This window comes from Odocoileus virginianus, chromosome 33 (genome assembly GCF_023699985.2).
Source record: "Odocoileus virginianus isolate 20LAN1187 ecotype Illinois chromosome 33, Ovbor_1.2, whole genome shotgun sequence".
Taxonomy (NCBI): Eukaryota; Metazoa; Chordata; class Mammalia; order Artiodactyla; family Cervidae; genus Odocoileus; species Odocoileus virginianus.
In genome coordinates this window covers 36,605,950-36,628,191 of record NC_069706.1, presented here as the reverse complement: position 1 = coordinate 36,628,191, position 22,242 = coordinate 36,605,950, and the positions used below count along the sequence as shown (strand labels likewise).

The 22,242-nt window shown below is 48.1% G+C and overlaps 1 protein-coding gene across 5 annotated transcripts in view; it reads left to right on the top strand.

The window, feature by feature from the left end:
* CYTH3 (cytohesin 3) overlaps positions 1-22,242 on the top strand; it is a 64,129-nt gene that overhangs the window by 35,178 nt on the left and 6,709 nt on the right. For all 5 annotated transcript variants that reach the window (XM_070460438.1, XM_070460437.1, XM_020900582.2 and 2 more), the window contains exons 2-5: positions 15,254-15,336; positions 16,836-16,900; positions 17,314-17,380; positions 20,478-20,596. In XM_070460438.1, coding sequence (XP_070316539.1) covers positions 15,254-15,336; positions 16,836-16,900; positions 17,314-17,380; positions 20,478-20,596 — 334 coding nt within the window. The remainder of the gene's footprint in view (positions 1-15,253; positions 15,337-16,835; positions 16,901-17,313; positions 17,381-20,477; positions 20,597-22,242) is intronic.

Genomic DNA, 22,242 nt, shown 5'->3' with positions numbered 1-22,242 from the left:
TAGTGCTAATATCAGCCTATAAAAAATCCTTTAAGGTTTCCATTTCTCTTTCTGTGTCTATGTATACTTGTATATCTGTATCCTAGAAGGATGAATCGAGAATGCTAACTGTGGTTATCTATATGGGGGGGTTGTAACTGCTTTTTCTTTTGCTTCTCATTTGCTTTTTCTGCCTGAGCATGTGTCTTTGCTTTGACTGAGGTAGAAAGATTTTAAAGATGGGTGAATGGGGGATAGAGTTGTGAAATCAGTGAGAATTCTGCATGGTAACAGAAGACCATATTTGCCCCACTCACAGGTTTTGATGATTTGACTGCTGTAAGTCACACACATTGTCCTTGAAATCTTGGAGAATTAATTTGTGTATAAGTACCTACTCTCCATGCAAGTGGAGAAGTGAATATTCTTACTCACTTTTACCTGCTTCAGATAATGGAGAAAATTACTTGCCTCTCAGTAAAGACTGCCAGCAGGTGTTCAGTTCCTGTTAATTACTGATTCATTGACAATTCGTTGATATTTTGAACCCGGCTAACTGAAGTGTTGTAGGGAACTGCTTTATAAAATACTCTTTGGTCATATTAGCTGCGTCGTCAGCTAAAAATCAACCATCACCCCCAAACGTGCGGCGTCCCTTTGTTGTGAGGACTTAGAGTGACTGAAGCAGCGCAGGTGAAGAGCGCGTGAGCGGCTTCTGTCTGGACTGCTGCTGCCCTGCGTGTTCATTTGGTGCCGGTCCTCCAGGTGGGCGCGCACCCTCACCGCCTGCGCTGCAGGGGAGGAAAGCCAGGCTCCCGCCTCGCTTAGCAGAGCCGGGGCCTCTGTGTTGCGGGCGCGTCCCCGTCTGGTGGAGCAGGTGTGTGTGAAGCTCACTCAGTGACCTCGACGCTTCTGCTCTTGAAAGTCTGGCTGGCGTGTCCTTAGCACTCGGTCCCACCCCGTTCTGAGACTGGCGTGAGCTCCGACGGGGGGCCTGCGGTTTTCTGCTCTAGAGCCAAAGGCTCTTCTCGGACCCGCCGCCAGTTCTCCCTGAGGAGGCTGGCGGGACCCGGCTCACCGGAGATCAAGGGTGTAACGGGTTCCTTCTGTCCCGTCACACGGGTGTAGAGCCGCCTGTTTTTCCCTCTTAGGTGATGTAACTCGAGGGGGAAAATGAAAAACAACTTTTAATTTTGAAAGAAAGGAAAAGGAAAGTGAACTCACTCAGTCGTGTCCGACTGTCTGCGAGCCCGTGAACTGTAGCCGTCCATGGGATTTTCCAGGCAAGAGTATTGGAGTGGATTGCCATTTAATTTTGAACTAATTATAAATTCACAGAGAGTTGCAGAGCCAGATCTTACTGGCTTTTCACCCATCCCTGCTCACTGGTTACGTCTCACGTAACTAATACAATATTAAAATCAGGACGTGGGCATTGGTGTGATGTGTGTATAGCTCTGTGTCATTGTAATCCTTGTGTCCGTTGACGTAACTACTAGTGCAGTCAAGATGCAAAACCACAGAGATCTTTATCTCTCTCCTGCTGCCCCTTTATAGTCACCCCCAGGCAGAGACTGATCTGTTTTCCATCTCTATAATATTGTTGTGTCAAAAGCATCATATAAATGGAACCATACAATATGTAACCTTTTGAGATTGCCTTTTACCGCCACTCAGCATAATGCTCTTGAGTTCCATCCAACTTGGATGTGTTAGCAGTTAGTTCATTCACATTTATTGCCGAGTCGTATCGCATGGTGTAGATGCACCAAGTTTATCTCCCGACCTATTGTAGGACACTGGTTGTTTCTCACTTTTAAATGTTACAAGTAAAACTGCTGTGGACATTTGTGTATAGGTTTTTGTGTGAACATAAGTTTTCATTTCTTTGGGATAAATGTCCAAGAGTGATGTTGCTGGGTCGTATGCTTAGCGTGGGTCATTTCTAAGAAATCGGTAAACTGTTCAGGGGGCTGTAATAATTTATATTCCCACCAGCCACGTAAGAGAGACCCAGAGTCCTGCATCCTGTTTTAAATGCTGTTTTAATCGGCTTTGCCTCTGCTTATTCGGTATTTATCCTCTTCAGTGAAATGTTTCTTTATGTGTTTTGCCCGTTTTCCAGTTCGGTGGTTTACTTTAAAATTATGTATATTTGTTTTCGGCCGCGCTGGGTCTCCTTGCTGCGCAGGGCTTTCTCTAGTCGCCGCCAGTGGCGGCCTCTCTGACTGCGCTGCGCAGGCTTCTCATTGCGACGGCTCCTTGCTCTGCGGCATGTGGGATCTTCCCAGAGCAGCGATTGAACCCGTGTCCCCAGCGTTGACAGGCAGGTTCTTAATCCCTGGACCACCAGGGAAGTTTCTGTTTAAGCATATTTAAGTGTGGTGAATCTACTAGTCAGCAGTCTACCAGTGAAAGCACTTGGTCTCATCCGTTTCTTTCTGAAAGATCCGTAAAGTTGGAAGGAGAAAAGCGGCTTTCCTTAAGTGTAGGGGCCCCTGGACAAGGCGATGTCTGAGGTGGTGTCTGTTCATCAGAAGTAGTCAGATGGATTGGGAGGAAGATGGACATAGGCAGATTTATTTGGGGGACATGCTTACTTGATGCAAATTTTATGCACTTTCAGCCAGAACTCACCTTTGTCTTCAGCAAACTGGTTATAAACATGTTCTTACCTTCCCAACTTAATGAAGCTGTCAAAGGCAGAGTTTTTGAAAATAATTTTAGTGAAAAGAATAAAACGGCATCTTAAAAGGTGATGTTCTTCTGACATCACGGTTGAAAATCTCATTTGGAATCTGATGAGGCGCCGCTTTCATCTTCTGTCTGATCTTTAGAGGAACTTGTTGGAAGTTGGGGCTGATTAAAATGTCAGCGCTGACTCCCATAAAATTGTTTAAAGAATATTATTTGAAAGCTTTGGATGTCATGATCTTTTTTTAGAAACACTATTAATAGATTTTTTGAAGAGTTTTAGATTTACATTAAAAATAAAAAACTGAGCAGATAGTACAGCGTTCCCATCTGTCCCCTTCATATCAGGTTTCCCTGTTCATAACATCCTATTAATACTTTAGTGTGATCATGTTAAAATTGATGAACTGATAAATTATTGTTACCTGAAGTTTGTAGTTTTCAATAGGGCTCGCTCTTGGTGCTGTCCAGTTCTGGGAGTTTTGACAAATGCATAATGACACGTCTCCACCGTCAGGGCATCATCCAGAACAGATTAGCTGCCCCAGACATCCAGTGCTCACCTGTTCACCCATTCCCTGAGCCCCTGGCCACTGTTCATGCTCTGGCTGTCTCCGTAACCCCAGAGGTCATGTGGCTGGAATCCCACAGTGTGTGGCCCTTTCAGACTGATTTCTGTCACTTAGTAACTTGCATTTCAGATTCCTCTGTGTCTTTTCATGGCTGGATCCTCATTTCTTCTTAACACGGAGTAACATTCCATTGTCTGTTGTCCCACAGTTTATCTGTTCATCTACTAAAGGATGTCTTAGTTGCTTCCAGTTTGGGGCAGTTGTTTTGTTTTTTTTTGGCCATGCCCCTTGGCTTGCGGGACCCTAGTTCCCTGACCAGGGATCAAACCTGCGCCCTCTGCAGTGAAAGTGCAGAGTCCTAACCACTGGATCTCCAGGGGAACTAACCCCTGGGGCAGTTTTGAATAAAGGAGCTGCAAGCATTCGTGTGCAAGTTTTCATGTGGCCAGGGACTTTTCAGCTCAGTTGGGTGAATTCCTGGGAGTGTGATTGCTGGATCATATTGTAAGGTGGTGTTTAGCCTTGTCAGGAACTGCCGAACTGTTTTCACACGATTTTTATTCATGTGTATTTATGAAGCTGTTCCCACTCTGTCCTCCACCACTGATCACAGCTTCTGCCTGGGGCAAAAAAAGAATCAGTTGCAGGCTTGATGTGAAAAGTTGTTTGCATTTTCAGTTATCCAGGGTAGAAATAGAAAGTGTCATTGTTTATTATTATTCATGATTGAGGTTAAAATGTCTCTTTCAAAATCTTTAAATGCTTCTTGCTTCAAGATGCAATGTTTATCTTGAAATTTCAAGCAACCTTCAAGAAGAGCATTAAATTTTGATTAGCTTTTCAATGAGTAATGTGGAGACTATCCTATCACCGTTGAGGCAGCTGAGGCACAGAGAGGTTAGGTAAGTTGCTCAAGGTCACACAGCTAGTAAGTGGCAGAGACAAGCTTTGAGACAGGCAGTCTGGCTGCAGGACCTAGTCTCCTAACCAGTATGTCTGTATTTAATGTATTGCATTTGTGATTTGTGTTAAGGACGTAGCAGTGTATAGCTACATTTCAGCAATGTTCAACAGAATTACTTGGGAAGTTCATTAAAATTCAGAGTCCCTGGCCTCCTTCCTAGAGGTTCTGATTTGATAAGCATGGGCTGGGGCCTTGGAACCCTATTTTAGCCAGCTGCCTTCATGGGTTGCTGATGAGAAGGCCTGTGGACCATGTTGGAGATAATGAGCTGGGATCGCTGATTCAGATGAGACGCGATTGGTGAGGCTTCCAGAGAGCCGGCTGAGTCCTTGGCTGTCCGTGTACTTTCGCTGGATGGAGCCAGGGGGCCACGCCTGCAGCAGTGCACAGGCCGCTGCGGAAGTCCTCCTGTCCTGTGGTGCTGATTGGCCCTCACCCACCGGGAAAAGCGCCCGTTGTGGGCTGGCAAGTAGTCATCCGGAGGACGTTGCTATGTGAGTGTCGAGGCTTGATTGGTGAAGCACAGCCCCATGTATTTAAAAAGCGCGCAGGGCCTGCTCTCGTTCCTAGCTTCTTGCTGATTTGATCTGTCATCTCTGTTGAGCAGTGATTCTTAACGGGCCCACCCCTGGATCGATGCTCACACCTGAGGGGAGGGAGCCTTCGGAGTCACAGCCGTCATTTTCAAAGGTTTTGCCTTCTAGAACAGTTAGCAGTGGTTTTTATCTGCTCTGAAAGCAACTTAGAATTGAGAAATCCTATTCCTTTATAAAGTAAACATTCTTCATAGCTCTTCTGTCATTGATTCCAGGATGCACATTTCAACCTCTCTCAAACTGGAATGCGTCTTACAGTTGGGCGTCTTCAGATTAAACTTGGTAGTCTTAGGGCTTTTTCTTTCTTCACAGGACACAAAATAATAATCAGTGGATTCTGTGATGACCTTTGAGGGGTGGGATGGAAGGGTGGGAGGGAGGCTCCAGAGGAGGGGATGTATGCATATGTGTATATATATACACACACACACATATATATAAATAAAATAGCTGATTCACGTTGTACAGCAGAAACTAATATAGCACTGTAAAGCAGTTATATTCCAATTTTTAAAGTTTAGAAAAAGAATTTTAAAAATAATGGATAGATTTTTGATTTTCTGAAATTGGCTAACTATGGAGACACCACAGCCAGGCCACCGACTGAGGTTTGAACCTCAGACCAGCCTGCCCTGCCGTCGCCCCAGCTGGGCGCGTATCCGCTTCTGTTGGCATGGCAGGTGCGAAGGCTCTTCCAGTGTCTTTCCAAGGAAATTCTTCCTTCTCTCTGTTGAGGGTTACGTGGGGCCACTTAGCCAAGAAGCAGACCTGCAGGGCAGTGAACGTGATGCCCAGCATCCAGGGCACGCAGAGTGCAAGCTGTTCCCCGTGTGTCAGCACACACGCTGTGTGTCTGCCACCCAGATCCAAATGCAGCAGGCTGTCCTGTCTGACTTTTCATTCACCACCACCCCCCGCCCCAGACGAACCCCTCCTCTGCTCTCTGTCACCACCAATTCATTTTGTCTGCTCTTAGCCTGTTCTGGACATTTCCTATCAATGGACCTATACAGTATGTGGTATTGTGTGGCTGGCTTCTTCCCGCTTGAGCATAACATGTCTAAGTATCGCTCTTTTTAATGGCTGCATAATATTCCATTTTCTGGGTATGTCGCACTTTGTTTATCCACTCATCGCTGGGCAGACCTCAGGTTGTTTCCGCTTCTTCCCTCTTATGAGCAATGGTGCTGTGAACAGCTCTGCGCCGTCCCTGTGTGGACACGTGTTCCGTTCTCCAGGGTGAGCACCTGCGAGGAGACTTGCTGGATCCCACGCAGGCTCAGGGTCGAGCCTTTTGAGGAACTGCTGGACTGTTTGCCAGAGTGGCTGCACTTCGCTGCCCTTTTAAAATGAACTTCTTTTCTGTTTTATTTTCTCCTTTGGGTTTTAAACTGTTACTTTAAGCTGAATGCTTATCTTTTCATTTTCAGCTTAATTTTTTTTTTTTTTTAGTTCTACCACTTTATTGCTACCAACCCATCTCCCTCCACCCTCGCGCACACGTGCTCAGTCATGTGACCCCATGGACTGCAGCCTGCCGGGCTCCTCTGTCCATGGACTTTTCCAGGCAGGAATACTGGAGTGGGTTGCCATTTTCTTCTCCTCATTTTCAGCTTAATTCTTAAGCATTTTCGATTGTGAGTTTCTAAGGACTGGTTTAGCTGGAGCGCACAAGTATTGATACATAGCTTTTTTATCATCATCCTCTTCTCAGAATTTTCTCATTCTGAGAAAATGCTATCTTATGGTATCTTCTTTGACCAAGGAATTATTTAGAATTGTGTTCCTTAACTTCCCATCTGTTTAATGGGTTTTTCTAGTCCCTGTGTTTTACTGATTTCTAACACAATTGCTCTGTGCTTGGGGAACGTGGTCTCAACGGCAGCATTGTTGCGGTGAGTTCAACCTGAAATGCGTGAAGCCGGCCGCGTGTCTGGAGCGAGAAGAGAAAATGTCATAGGGAATCGGGTGCTGCTCACTGCCCTGGAATGGCTAGAGGACTGGGCTCTGGCCAGGTTTCCAGAGTTGAGTCACGAATTGAGGTCCACCGGGGGTGGGCCATAAGCCTGGATCCGGAAGCTCTCCTGCAGCCCCACCTCGATTCCTAGCAGCCCCTGGAGAAGGAGCACGAGGAGGCTAGAGACGGAGACGCTCTGCTTCCGCGTCCTCGCTGGCCCGCCGGGGAAGCCTTCTTTAACGCAGGAGGACCCCTGCTTCTCTTTGCTCTGTGGACTCCTGGGTGGTGCATTCCACACAGAGAGCCTGGTTCATCTTTGGAAGTCTAAACGTGAGAGTGTCCGGGGTGTAATTTGACCTTTCAGTGGAGCAGAGCCAACTCATTGTTTCCACTACTCTGGTCCTGTGAGAGTTCGTGAGACTTTGTTGATGGACAGCGTACAGTCAATTTGCATAAACATCCCCCGGCAAGACTGCATACCGCCCAGCTGCGGGGTGCGGGGGTCTGATTGAACCTGTCTCCAGTCGTTGTAAGGTGCATCATCATTTTATGTTCCATTAAGGAGAAAACTGTCAAAGCAGACTTAATGATTTTTTCTCCCTTAGGATTTTTTAAATTTATACTAATTGAAAGAGTTCTTTGAACTTGAAGCATTGATTTATTTAATAGCCTTTACTAATTATTTACTAATAATTATTTTATTAGTAGTAGCTTAGGTTATTTACTAATAACCTTTACTATCATGCATACATAGAGTAAAATAGAACCAAAATAAGTTGAATGAGGTGGTCCTAAGACATATTCAAAATCAGAGCCGCCCTCCACGCAGAGTAGGTGTTTGCGGGCACACACTGCTCACGCAGCGGTGTTGTCCTCTGCTGATCAAGGCACAGCTGACATGACCCTTTTTAAGTGGCTCCTCCTGTACTGTCTTGGGAGTTCTCCAGTTCTGCAGGTTATCATGCTGAGCCTTGGTGGATCTTACCGGAGGGTACCCGTGAGCGGTCTGAAGCAGTAACCAGCTCCTGTTCCTGCATCAGATGGCTCCTCCATCGTGTTCTTCGCAGAACCGTTGAGGACTGGCACGTCAGCAGTGCCCCCGGCGGTGGGAAGCTCGCTCCCAGACGTGAAGGCAGTGACCTCTATGTGTCACATTGGATTTCAGGGATGCGAAGATGTGCCTCTTAAAACTGACGAAGCGGAGGATGCCTATTAGTTCAGCTTGTTAATTAGTCAAATCTATAGCTCTTTCTTTCGCCTTTAGGAAGAGTCCATTTTTACAAGTGCACCTGTCAGTTTCTGCTGTCTGTGTTTTGAACCTGTCATGTTAGATGAGTAGATTTCAGACTTGTTAATTTGGGGATTAATGGATCATTGTTGATCTTTGGTCCCTTTTGCCTGCGTTCACGCCACAGGACCAACTTTCCCTTGGTCTGTCACTCCCTACCCTTCTGCCTTCCGTTGTTAGGTATTCTTACGTTTTAAATAAGCCTCTTGTGTCTAAGTGGTAGAGATGAACTTATTTGCAGAGAAGCAGCAGAGTCACAGATATTGAAAGCGAACTTGCGGTCACCACGGTGGGGACGGTGGAGGTGGGTGAGTTTCGAGGTTGGGACCGATGTATGTGCGCCACAGTATATGGGGCGTAACTCGTGAGAACCTGCTGAGTGGCTCCGGGGGCCCTGGGCCCTGCGGTGGCCTCTGAAAATGAGGGGGTACGTGTATGCACAGCAGAGACTAGCACAGCGTTGCAAAGCAGCTGTACTCTAACGGAAATTAATCTAAAAAGAAGAAACCAGGCCTGTTTGTCCCTAATTATACTCAACGGGCTACAGAGCATGGAGGTGTTCTGTTTTGTAAAAAAGAAAAATGAGTCCACGATCAAGTCAGTTAAGAATCTTCTCAGGAAAAAAAACAAAACAAACAAAAAAAGAGTCTTCAAAAAGCAAACAAAAAAAAGAATCTTCTCAGGGACGTCCCTGATGGTCCAGTGGTTAAGAATCCGCCTGCCAATGCAGGAGACACAGGTTCCGTCCCTGGTCCGGGAGGATCCCACATGCTGCAGGCCAAGTATGCCTGTGCGCCGTCACTGCTGAGCCCGCACTCCAGAGCCTGCAAGTCCCAACAAGGGAGGCCACGGCAATGAGAAGCCGCTCACTGCAGCTGGAGAAAGTCCTCACACAGCAACGAAGACCCAGCGCAGACAAAAATAATAGTAATTAAAAAAAAAATAATAAGAAAAACACTTTAAAAACGTATATAATAAAGAACCCTCTTAGTTTAATACAGTTGGTTTTGCTGATGCTTCTTCTCTAACACGTTAACATGTGCCATAATGTCCTAAGAGGAGTGAGGTACAGTATGACATTTGATTATGGAGCAAATCCATGTTTGTGGATTTAAATTTCGAAAATTTTACTCTCACGTTCGTAGCAGCATTGTTGACAACAGCCAAAATGTAGAACCAGCCCAAGCATCCATCAGTAGATGAATGGATAAGCAGAACAGTGGCTTCCGCTGACCTGGCCCCTGATGTGGCTGACGTACCGCTGGCTCCGCTAGCCACGCAGACTCCACTCCGTCATCTCACAAGGGGCAACCAGTCCTTAGGGTGACCAGACCCGGAGGGCCGGCTGCCGACGGCTACAGTGTCCCTCGATGCAGCCACACCGCCAGAGCAGCTGGCCACTCCTGCTTTAACTGTCTGTCACCAGTTTTTGTAGTGTTCCAGGGAGGTGTGATTTGCTTGGGTTAAACCATACTCCCGTACAGAGTCTCAGAGTTCTCTTCTAGCGAATTAAGGGGACCAGAGGCCAAACCCTCGCTTGGCCAGCATTCTTAGTGCCTGCAGCATTGACCAAAACTCTGAAAAATACCATATCATAACAAAAAAGTTGGTATTAATTAGCAGTCAAGGTAAAATTAAGGTTTAGGTGACATCAGTTTCCATTAGGGCTAGGTACCAAAAATACACAGCTGTGAGGCATCTGCGCATGCTTGTTTGATCTCTGTCTTATCACCTATCATCAAATTTGTTAAATTTATTAGATTATCAGTTTGATGTTGAGTGGCTAAAACAGTGAGGGTTTCTGGCTGTAGCTCACATCTTTGGAGCTTTATCATCTTCTAGGAGAGCTGCTGATTAACCTTATAGAGGGTTGTGTGTGTGTGTTTAAGATTTGTAAGGCAGTCATTAGATAACTATAGCAATAAACCAAATTGCAGCTTCTTGGTGGATTGGAATCTGTTAGCTTAATAGGTTATTAATATAATTTGAAAATTAGAACGTACTTTGTGATACCATCTGCTTATGCTTTGATCAGCATGTATGATAATCTCCCTTTTCCAGTGATTCTGATTTGCAAAAATTTTCCAAATTTTGACATCACTGAAATGGATGTTATGTTTAATGGGATCTGAGGTTTTATTAAACATCATAACGTGGTAGTTTAATCACTAAGTTGTGTCTGATGCTTGCAACCCCATGGACTGTAGCCCACCAGGCTCCTCTGTCCATGGGATTTCCCAGGCAAGGATACTGGAGTGGTTGCCATTCCCTTCTCCAGGGGGTCTCCCCCACCCAGGGGTTGAACCTGTGTCGTCTCATGCATTGCAGGCAGATTCTTTACTGACTGAGCCACTCTTATTAATAAGCTATTTTTGCATGCTTTATGTTAGTGGTTTATTTTAGTTTTTAATTGGTAGATCTTCTTGGATGTTAGATACCTTTAATTTATCAGACTCTACTATCAAATAATATCATGCCACTTCATTCACATCCAGGGTAGGAAGCTCCTAACAGTGTAGTTGGATTTCTCCCCATCTAGCCTTTGTGCTCGTGTGTTGTCAGCCCGGCACACTTTTTTGTTACTTTTGCCTTAAACGGTAGCTGTAAATGTTCTTAAGAGATTCATATCATGTGGGGAAAAGGTTTCCTCCCATAGTTAGCATTTACAGTATTTTCCACTCTTCCATGTAGATGCAGCTTTTCTTCTGGTATCTGTCCAGCCCCCGCCCCACCCCCACCCCATCGGAAGGACTTTTAAACATTTCTCAGTGGCTCAGCAGTAAAGAATCACCTGCAGTGCAAGAGACGCTGGTTCGATCTCTGTCAGGGGGGTCCCCTGGAGAAGGAAGTGGCAGCCCACTCCAGCATCCGTGCCTGGGAAACCCCATGGGGAGAGGAGCCTGGTGGGCTACAGTCCATGAAGCCGCGAAAAGTTGGACATGACTGAGCAACTGAACCACCACCACATGGCGCGGGTCAACTCGTGATAAACTCCTTCAAGCTGTTAATGTCTGAAGATGGCTTTGTTTCACCTTTGTGTTGAAAGCTACTTGGCAGGGTGTAGAGCTGTGTCAGTTGCTGTTGTTTCCGACAGGAGGGTAAGTCTATCCCTGTTACTCCGTCTGGGCTGAAAGCAGAAGTTCTCACTTCAGTCCTTTAATTAAATCACACATCCCGAACCCCAAACACAGCCCTCCCACCCATGGACCTCCATTTGTGGGAAGCCAGTGAGTTCTCGAGAGAGGCAGGGGGCCTGGCCTGAATTACCCAAATTGCTCCTGATGCTTAATCTGAAACCTCACTGGCAGCACCTCTGTACTAAAATGGGGAATTTCTTGCCACCTTTCCACACTGCTTTTCCCCCGTGAAAACGTTTGTATTTGTAATAACCACACCTGCTGGTCATGGCTAATGGAACTGGCCTGAAGGGACATGAAAAATAAGCCCGTGTCTCTGCCTACCCCGTCGCTGTGTTGAGACTTGAGCAACACCCTTATTGCTGGAAAACTCAGGAAGACTGTGATCATGATTGGAGCATTGAGCTGCAGTGAATTGCACAGAATTGTTACCAGCAAGTTCCAGTTAACTTGCTTTTTTAAAAAAGAGCTTTTATTGAGGTTGGAAAGAAATGTCTCATTGCATGCCCTGTTGTATGTGTTCAGAGAGCATGTGGCTGTGTGTAACTGTATCCATGTGTAACTTTTTCAGTAAAGAAAAAAAACAAACCAGGTTTTTGGGAGAAAAAATAGATCAGCTGTAGACTTTCATCTTACCTAACAAAGTCAAAGTGACAAAATATGGATGATAAGCAAGCCGAACCCAGTTTTTGCCTTTACTAGGAGAAGGCTGCTGAGTTGTGGGAGAGATGGTGATAATTAAGAACACCTTCTCTGAACGTGGCTTATCTCCCCGTTTTTTCCCCATTGCGCTTGCGTGTGAGGTCACCTGTGCATGAGCAGAGTCTGATCGCAAAGTTCTTTTGAACGCTGAGAGATACTGATAGACTCTCCCTGACTACCAGCAGGATGTTGGTTTTCACCGTGCATTTTGGGTGGTGATAGAAATAATAGGATAGTGAGATGTTTTAGTGACGGCTTGAAGAGACTGGCCCTGAGTATTTCATTACCTGCTTCTGTTCTATTTATTAATTCTTTGAAGTGTGCCAGGGAACATCCTATTATTTCTCATTAATACTTTAGCCAAACACCCTGAAAAGGTGCCGTTTGTACTTGAAACCTTTTTTTTTTAACTTATGAAAAATTCTAAACCCTTAAGAATATAAAATAGATAATGCCTACCCATATATTAATCCAGTAGATTTACCAGTTGTTACCATTTTGCTTAATTAATTTTTGGCTGAACTATTTCTAAGTACGGATGTAATAACATCACAGCTCGTCGTTCAACAGTGTGAATAAGGACATTTTTTTAACTGTCACAATGTCATTATTCCACCTTACAGAATCTGTCTTTCTTTTAGAGGTGAAAATTCTGGTCAGAGTAACTGTAAAGTAAGTGGTCAGTACTTTAACTCTTTAGGGCCTTAATGGTATAGGACACGATGGGCATTACTGAGAGAAGGTCAAGGAAATCCATTGACGATCATGGCTAGAAGCTTCAGGATCTTGAGTTGAATCACCCCTGTGTTTAGATTCTCTTAGGATGTACCTTCATTCTGTAATCAGCCAACCCTACTCATCATCAGGGCTGGAGGGGAAGCTGGAGGTGGGTTTTCTTAAACCAAAGAGTCTATTGATGATTGAACTAGAGCGCTACCCTTTCAGACTCTTGTTCTCATCTGTCTGCACGGAACTCAGCAGAACAACAGGTTTTTTTTTCCCTTATAAGGTTCCTTTTGGGAGCCCTGTCTGTTCTCTGTAGGTATATTTAATTTTTCATAACAGGATAGTGTCAACCAACTGGTTTTTTACTTTCAGATTTTCTTCTTAATTACATTAAGATGCTTGCTACTAAGAGTAATTCCTTGGAAATTCAAGGATTGCCACATCTTTCCTGTCTTGGTTTTGGAAGCAGCATTTTCTGCTGGTTCTCATTTTTTCTCTTGATCTGGGTACTCCCCCCCACAACCCATGTGTAAATAAGAAGCTGCTGGAAGCCGCTAGCAGCAGCTTTAGGATGACCCTGACACTTTGGACACCAGGATGGAAAGACCATGTCCATAGTGATACTCTTGAGCTGCCGGGCCCATGTGTAACATACTCTGGGACCTGTGGATCTTTGGGTTTATCCTGCTTGGAGCTTGAGCACCTGGGATACGTATATTCATGTCTTTTATCAAATACAGGACATTTTAGCCATTACTTTTTCAAATATTCTTTCTCTACCAGGGAAGATCACTAGATGTCTCTTGGCCTGTTTCCCTGATTATAAAATTAGGATAACAATGGCTGCTCTCAAAGTTATTTGGTGGCGGGGGGAGGGTGTAGGGTGTGTGAAACAATTTCCTACTCTGAATTTATAAATACATTCTTTCTTTATAAGAAATTATGTGAATTTAAGCCTTTATTCTACTTGGAACTGATTAAAAGTGTGACGATGATCAGGGTTCAGTTTCGTTCTTTCACACGGAGATAACTGACACAGCACGCGTCATGCATCGAGTCCACCCTGTCTCTCTGAACTGCGGTGTCAGCTCTGCGCTAAACCAAGCTGCTCCAAGTCCCTGTGTATCTTTCTGGCTCGTGTCTTCAACTTCACTGGCCCAGCTGCCTACCCCTGTGCCATGATCTCACTATCTCACTTTGTAGAAGCTCTGTGTTCTCTTGCTATTTGCTTAGATTCTTAATATTTTGTTTGTTTTAAATTAATGAAATAGAAATTAAACACAGAGTAGAGGATTATTAAAATCAAAGACTGTTTCTCTGAAAAGCTTTATGAAATAAGTCAATTATAGCATAAAATAAAGAGAATATAGACATGAGAATGGAAAACGCTGCAGAGGTTAACCATTTAATACCAGGATATTATGAAGAACTCTGTCAAAATTAACAAATATCCGAGCACCAGCCAACCTTCACCCACTGTGTTGACGCTTCCTAATATCCTCCTTCCCTGTAGCTCAAATGGTAAAGAATCTGCCTGTAGTGCTGGGGACCTGGGTTCAATCCCTGGGTGGGGAAGATCCTCTGGAGAAGGGAATGGCAATCCCCTCCAGTATCCTTCCCTGGAGAATCCCATGGACAGAGAAGCCTAGCAGGTTGCAGTCTGTGAGATCACAGAGTCGGACATGACTGAGCTATCAGTACACACACACACACACACACTCCTTCTGGAATGTACTTTCACACACACACACACTCTCATACACACACACTCACACACAGCCACACTCACACACACTCACACTCTCACACTCACATACACACACACTCACTCTCACACGCACTCACACTCACACACACTCACACACACACACATACACTCACACACAGAGACACACACACTCACACTCTCACACACGCACACTTACACACTCACACACACACATACACTCACACACACACTCACACACACATGCACACTTACACTCTCTCACACACTCACACACACACACTCACTCTGACACACACTCACACTCACACACACTCACACTCACACACTCTCACACACACACTCACACTCACACTCACACACACACTCACACACACACACATACACTCACACACACAGACACACACACTCTCACACACGCACACTTACACACACACTCTCTCACACACTCACACACACACACTCACACTCACACACCAGCCTCCTCAGAAGGACCGGAATCCTGACTGCGGTGCATTTGCTGGTGCCCTGCTGTCCATGCACCTCAGCCCTCTGGAGGGTGTCACTCACATGCAGTGTCTGCTGCTTTTGTCTTCTTTTCGTTCATCGGGAGTTTCATCTGCGTTGAAAGACTTAAGTTCAGCCATTGTTAATTGTGTGGGATTCTGTCTCATAACTGTGCCGCAATTTGTTTTCTTATTAGTGGCGACTCAGATTGTTTTTCTCTCAAAACAGCGCTGCTACGAGTGTTCTACATGTGGTCTGTAAGGGAAGGTTCCTTGGTTCCTTTGGATAAATACCTGGGCACAGAATTGCTAGCTTGCACGTATGCCCATCTTCAACCTCAGTGGACATCTACAGATTGTTCTTCAGAGTTGTCTAACTGCTTAATTTGATTTTTTAAAATTTCAGTGCCTGAAGACCTCTCACTAGAAGAAAGAGAAGAACTTTTAGACATCCGTCGAAGAAAAAAGGAACTTATTGATGACATCGAGGTAAAAAGAAAAAAATGTCTTTTCGCTTTTGCTCTTAGGTAAAATTGTAAATCGAGTAGCTTCATGAAAATGTGAAAAAGTGGGTATTTAGTGTGTGCATATTCGAACCACACGGGGAGGCAGGGAGTAGGACTTACTTTGGCTGGTGGAACAGAACTGGTGCTCACCGGGGTGGAGGAGAAGGCAGGACTGGAGTCTAGAGTCAGTGATGCCTGACTCCAGCGTCACAGAGGGCGTCACATGTACTGCGCTTGGAAATTGTAGGACGAGCCCTGTCTCGTTGACCAGCGTCCCCAGCACCTAGGACGCTGCCTCGCAGGTTATTGGCAGTCAGGGATCTTTCGAATAAAGGGCTAAACCTATATCGAGCTCTGGCCATGCACCCAGCATCTGCCAGCTAGTGGGAGCAGAAGGACAGATAAACACAGACGGGCGTTGCACCTTCCACCCTGGTGAGCTCAAAGGACGGGAAGGCTCCCACCGGAGGTGCAGGGGGTCAGCCACAGCCTCCGAGTTGGTGCGCCTGTGGTATTTGTAGGAATGATTCAGAGGAGCGGCTTCCTGGGGAAGCCGATCGGACGTGCGGCTGCTCTCTGAGCAGCTTCCTAACCACTGGCGAGCCCAAGTCCACTCCGCCTCCCCGGCCACTGGCCGTGGGACCGAGCCGTGTCCAGACAGCAGCTCTTTTGTAGGCGCTCACGGTGTGACTCTGGAGTGTCCTGGTGCCTGAGATCATAGGATCTCAATAAAAATTTCCTTGTAGTTGAGAAGAGAGTTTGGAAAACTTTTTCTTCTGTGGTTACCTGTCATTCTTGGGAAAGTCAGGTAACCCAGAATGTGTGCTTTGGCTGAAAGTATGTTTTAAGGCTTGCATTCCGATGTGGACGTTCGTGATCACAGTGCCCACGGGGCCTCGTGTGTTTCTCATGAGCTCACTTCTGCGCTGAGGCCACCAAGGCCCAGGAGCTCAGAGCTGTCTCAGCCGGGAGGACCCGTCCCTCCGCGAGGCCTGGGCTTGCCTGAGGCCACAGGAAGAACCTTGCCGCCTCCTGGGCTCTGTCCACAGTGCCTCGTCTCACCCAGGGTGACAGAAATCATCCAGAGACGGTGGTTGGGGGCCTGGTACCGACCTGTGTTTGTCTGGCCCAGGCCATCCTGAGAACCTGGGTGCCAGCCATGGCAGGTGGGCGTGTGGCAGGACCTGTTGCTTCCTTTCGCTGTGTCTCTTTTTACCCCTGTGGTTTTACACACACGCCCTCTAGACCCTGCCTGCGGGGCCCCTCTGCTCTCGTTCTGACGGGAGGTGGGCAGGCGGTCATTTTGTTTGCTCCCGAGTCGGGGTGGCGCTGACTGGGAGGCTCTCTGTCGAGAGGTCCTGGTGTCTCCACACTTGTGTTATCCGGACGCGCCCGAGGGCGGCTCGATCCTGGGGGCCTGAAAGGTTTCCGGGAGGCGGAGGCCCCTCTGTCAGCCTCACAGCGCGCTGTCTGTCTCGACAGAGGCTGAAGTATGAAATCGCAGAAGTGATGACGGAGATCGACAACCTCACGTCGGTGGAGGAGAGGTGAGCGGCCGCGGCTGCCCCTCCAGCCCGGCGTCCGGCCGAGCTCGGGCCGCCGTGGCGATGGCAGCGGGGGGGCGGGGGGCGCCTGTGGGGGGCTGGCCCTTCTCCGGCACCCCTCACGGTCTGGCCTTGGCGCCGAGGACGCGACACACGCCCCTCAGGAGCACCCTGCCCCGACGTGCCCGCTCTCTAACCGGGAGCTCTGCTGCTGCTCGGCAGTCCATCACCGGGAAAGGAAGGAGCCTCGTGGCCGCCCTAAGCTGCACCCACCCGGGAGCCTGGGGGACCCTCGGGCAGGGGCGCTGGGGGCTCTGCCTGTTCCGTCCCGAGCTGTCCTGTCAGGAGGGGACACGGACTCCCCGTGCTCTGTGCAGACGTCCAGTAACAGCTTCTTCATTGTTCCACACACACAGCAAAACGACTCAGAGGAACAAGCAGATCGCCATGGGAAGGAAGAAGTTCAACATGGATCCCAAAAAGGTAAGCGGCCAGGCACGAGCCCGGGTGCAGGTTCTTTACAGACAGCCACGCCGTGAGTCCCAGCGCGGGGGCCCCCACAGGGACTTGTCTTCAGATGCAGCGCATCTGCAGGCGCAGGAGCGGCTCACTCAGCTGCGTGCTCAGGCCGCCGTGAGAGCGTGCCCGTTGCTTCCTGATTCTCTGCTGACAAGGTGTGAGTCAACTCCAGGTCGTCAGGGGAACAGTTTCGTGACCTTGGTGATGATCCGGTATTTGGGGTTTGTTTGGTGATGATCTGGTATTTGGGATTTGTAACAAGAGGATTTTTTTACCTTCTCTTTGGAAGTTGAGTTTCCAGAGTAGATGTAACAAGCACGGGAGGGAGATGATCTAACAGGTGGAGGTTTTAAAAACCAGGCCTTCAGTTTAGGTGCAGCTCAGGGGAGGCCGTCCAGTTCGTGGAGAGGCAGGTTTCCTCTTAGAACAGACAGCTGACGGTGGTGTCCCTGCTTGGCCTGAGATGCTTGCTGTCAGGGCCTAGGAATCCGATGCACTCTGCGTCACGCCTGCAATAACGAGGACTAAAGTTTACTGAGAAGTAACTGTCAGGAGCTGTGCGGAGGAAGCGCTTAGTCCCTCCAGCGCCCTTCTGGTTCCAGAGAACTAGTGGAACATTTCAGAACTGGAGGAAGATCAGCTCCTCAGACTGAAAGGGCTCACCAAATGCCAAGCGGAATATACGGTTTTAAAAGACCTGCACACGTCACTGTATTGAGTGAAATATCAGGAAACTTGGGCATAAAGAGAAGCTCACGAAATTTCTAGGGAAAGACCAGCCTCTCTAAGAAGAAATGAAAATCACGGCCACCTTGTCCTCAGCTTCACTGAATCAAGGATGAAATAATGTTTTCCACAGTCTCTGGAAAAGTGATTTACATTCACCACTAAGACCTTCTCTGATCTTCAGAAACGGAGTCATTGGGATAGTACACGTCTAAGCCAGAACCCATGGGCGAGGTGCCGGATTAAAAAGGCCTTTTCCCAGGTGGCCCAGTGGTTAAGACTCCATGCGTTCACTGTGGGGGGTGGGGTGGCGGGGCGCGGGGGTTCAGTCTCTGTCAGGGAACTAAGATCACGCCCGGCAGCACAGCCAAAAAAGAAGAAAGCAAAGAAGCCAGAGCTCACAGTAAAGTCTCGCGGCCACGGCCTCACCACGGGCCCACGGCCACGAGCACCCCCAGCAGGGAGGCAGCCGCTGCGGGGGCTGCCTGGGGGGCTGGCACGGGTGGCCGCTGGGCACCACCCTCGCTGGTATCACAGCCATGGTGGTCACAGGGACCTGCGCCCCAGGGAGCTCCCGCCGGTCTGTGTCCTGGACCTCGGGGGGCCCTCGCCTCGGCTCCCTGCAGTGTGGGGGGCACAGAGTCTACCGTCTCGCCCACAGCCCGCCGAGTCCTCACGATGAGGAACCAGCAAGGCCGTGGGGGGGTGGCCCTGCCTCTGACCCCGTGGCATGGATTTGAGGTCAGACAGCCTCTGCCCAGCACGCCTCCCTCGCCTCTCTCCGTCCCTCACCTGCTCAGTGCCCTCGTCTCCGGCGTTGTTTTCCAGGAATCTGGGTGAAGACAGGGCTCAACCTCTCATCAGAACGCTCTGTCCCGGCGTGTGTCTTCACACTCTGAAAATGATACCCAGGTGGCTGTACCCACTTAAGCTCCCACCAGAAATATAGGGCAGTTAATTTAGGACTGTCAGACTTACTGGGTTTCTAAAGTAAACTTTTTTTTCTTTTGAAGAATAACATGGTGCACAGATTTTAAACGTACAGCTTGAAGAATTTTAACAAATGCAAATACATGTGTAACTACAACCCAGACCAAGATGCAGGGCACCTGAGTGTTGGCTTTTTAAAAGTTTACATAGGTGGAATTACAGTATACTGAGTCTTCTTACCCCGTGTCACGTCTGTGGGTTTTGTCCGTGTCTGTGTTTACTCAATCGGGTTCTGTGGTCTTCCATCATGTGAATGTGCTAGAATATACTTGATGGTTCTCTGACTGACTGCTGGGTTGTTGCCAGTTTTTAAAAATTCCAAATGAGGCTGTTGGGGACGTTCATGGGTTTAAAAAATTAATAGACTTTTCAGATGGATCGTGCGAGGGAGCCCTGGCCTTGGGCCTTTAGACTTTTAGCTGGAAGGCCATCTCTGCATTTGTAGAAACAACCTCTGGGGCAAATAGACAGCAGAATTCCCTCTTCCTTTAAAAGCTTTCTAATGTGTGTTTTGAAACCAGCTCAGAAGCTGTGTCAGAGGTAGACTTTTGCTCTCATTGGGCTTCCCGCGAGCCAGAGCACTGCTAGCTTGGGCCCAGCAGGCACTCGTAGAGACTGTTGGCCGGTTCCCGTAGGTCCCCCGTGGGTGTGGATTTGACTGCCTGAGCTCAGTGGCCGATTGTGTGTTCAGCCACAGTGGCAGGACATCCATGAAGACAGCTTACACCGCAGGCTGTCTTCTCACAGCAGAGGTGGCTCACAGCATCGAGTGGCTCCCTGGTGGCAGGACCCAGGGTTCTGTGTTCTTCCTGGCATTTCCCTACGTGCTGGCTGCCAGGGCTCCTGCCATCACGTCTGCATTCACGGCAGGAAGGAGGAGGAAGGAGCCGTGCTGCTCAGGAGTCCCCTTTTATCAGAAAATGAGCAGCTCTCCCGGGTCCTCCGCACAGACTTCATCTGTCTCTTTGACCCGATCTGTTCATGAGGTCATTTCAAGTTGGAGGGGAGGATAGGGAGGGGTGCTTGGGACCGGCGTTGGGTTGGCCAGCCGCGTACGACGAGCTCCTCTCACACGCAGCGCGGGCCCTTTTCCTGAGCTGGGGAGGCTCTGTGTTGTGGCTCCTTCTGCCTTAATAATGTCTGCTGACACTTAGGAGGGCTTGCTCCGCAGCCTGTCTGTCCTTAGCCCAGCCGCTCGCCAGGAGGCCTGGAAGCACTTTGCTGTGACGGCTGAGATGACTTCGGCGGTGGGGGCACCCCACCGTGCTCTCATGTCAGTTCGGCTGTGTCCGAACCAGTGGTCTCTGGACCTTCCTCAGCGCTGCTTCCTTCATCTCCTCTCCAGGGAATCCAGTTTCTAATCGAGAACGACCTGCTGCAGAGCTCCCCAGAGGACGTGGCCCAGTTCCTGTATAAAGGGGAAGGCCTGAATAAGACCGTCATCGGGGACTACCTGGGTGAGAGGTGCGTTCAAGGGGAGGGGGCCACCCGCCTGCCCAGGTCAACCCTTGCATCAGGGTCTGTCACGTGGGCCGTGTCCTTGTGGCCAGGGGGCAGTCCTGGGGCCAGGTGGGGTCTGTGCTCCTCTGGGGTGCTCTGCTCACCCCGGGGACTGGGGCAGAACCCAGGAGGCCGCTGCTCAACCCAGAAAGCATCGTGACCTTCTTGGCATGTTTGGCACAGAAGCCTCGGCGCTCTCAGCGGTTGTCTTGCCCCCGTTAGCTGGGGGTATGAGGAACACTTAATGTTGCAAACATGGCAACTGCCTACATCTTGATAAGCAAATTTAACATGCTCCCTAGCAAAAACCCAGGCTAATTTCTTTGTAGAAGTTGACAAGCTCATCCCATAATTCATACAGAAATTCAAGGAACCCAGAATAGCCACAACCGTCTTGGAAAAGAAGAACAAAGTTGGAAAACGTACACTTCCCAATTAGAAAACAGACTAAAAGCTTCACTAATGAAGAAAGTCTGGTGTGCTGGTGTAAGAACAGACATATAGGTCATGGAACAGAGTTGAGAATCCAGAAATAGACCCTCACATAGACCATCAAAGGAGGTGCCAAGTCTGTTTGGGTGGGGGAGATAGTCCCTCAAGCACACGGTGCTGAGACTGCTGGATATCCACACGCAGAAAAACGGCTCCGGATCGCTCACCAAAGACCTAGACCCAAGCACTGAAACTGTAAGAAGAAAACCTGGTGATAAATCTCTCTGACCTCCGATTAGGCCAAGGTCTCTTAGATATGACAGCAAAAGAGAAAAACAGAATCATTAAATTCCAAAATATCAGTTGCTTCGTAGGACATCATCAAGAAAGGGAGAAGACAGCCCACAGGATAGGAAGAAGTATTTGTAGATCAGAAATAAATCTGATCAGGACTTGTATCCGGTATATTATAAAAAGAATTCTTATAACTCAGTCATAAAAAGTCGTCCAGTGGGCAAAGGGTCTGAATAGACATTCATCCAGAGGATATACATGCATAGGTGTATGGTAGGGGACTTCCTGGTGGTCCAGCACAGGGGACACAGGTTCAGTCCCTCGTTGGGGAATGAAGAACCCACGTGCCATGGGGCAACTAAGCTTGTTCCTCGCGCACTGCAGCAAAGCGCCCGTGCAGCCAGAACACACAGGCCACAAGCACAGTGTGACAAGGCCACAAGCACAGTGGCCAGAAAGCACATGGCGAGATGCTCAACATCATGAGTCATCAGGGAAATGCAGTCAAAACCGTGGTGAGGTAGCTGTTCACATCCACTAGGAATGGCTGTCATTACAGAAGATCATAAATGTTGGTGAAGATGTGGAGAAATCGGAACCCTCATACGTGGCTATAAAAAAACAACAGACAACCATTTTGGAAAGTTATTGGCAGTTCTTCCAAACAGTGAACTTACCATGTGACCGAGTAACTCTACTGATATTCTACTAAACTCTGCTCGGTTTAGTTTGTAAAAGCTAGTTATTAATGGCAGGCATCACTTCCAAACCGTCTTCCTGTCTGAGCCCAGGACCTCGCCTTCTGGCTCGTGACCCTGGAGGAGCCGTTTCCTGGCTCTGAGCCTTAGAATCCCACCTGGGAGGCGGGAACGGGACTAGCGCCT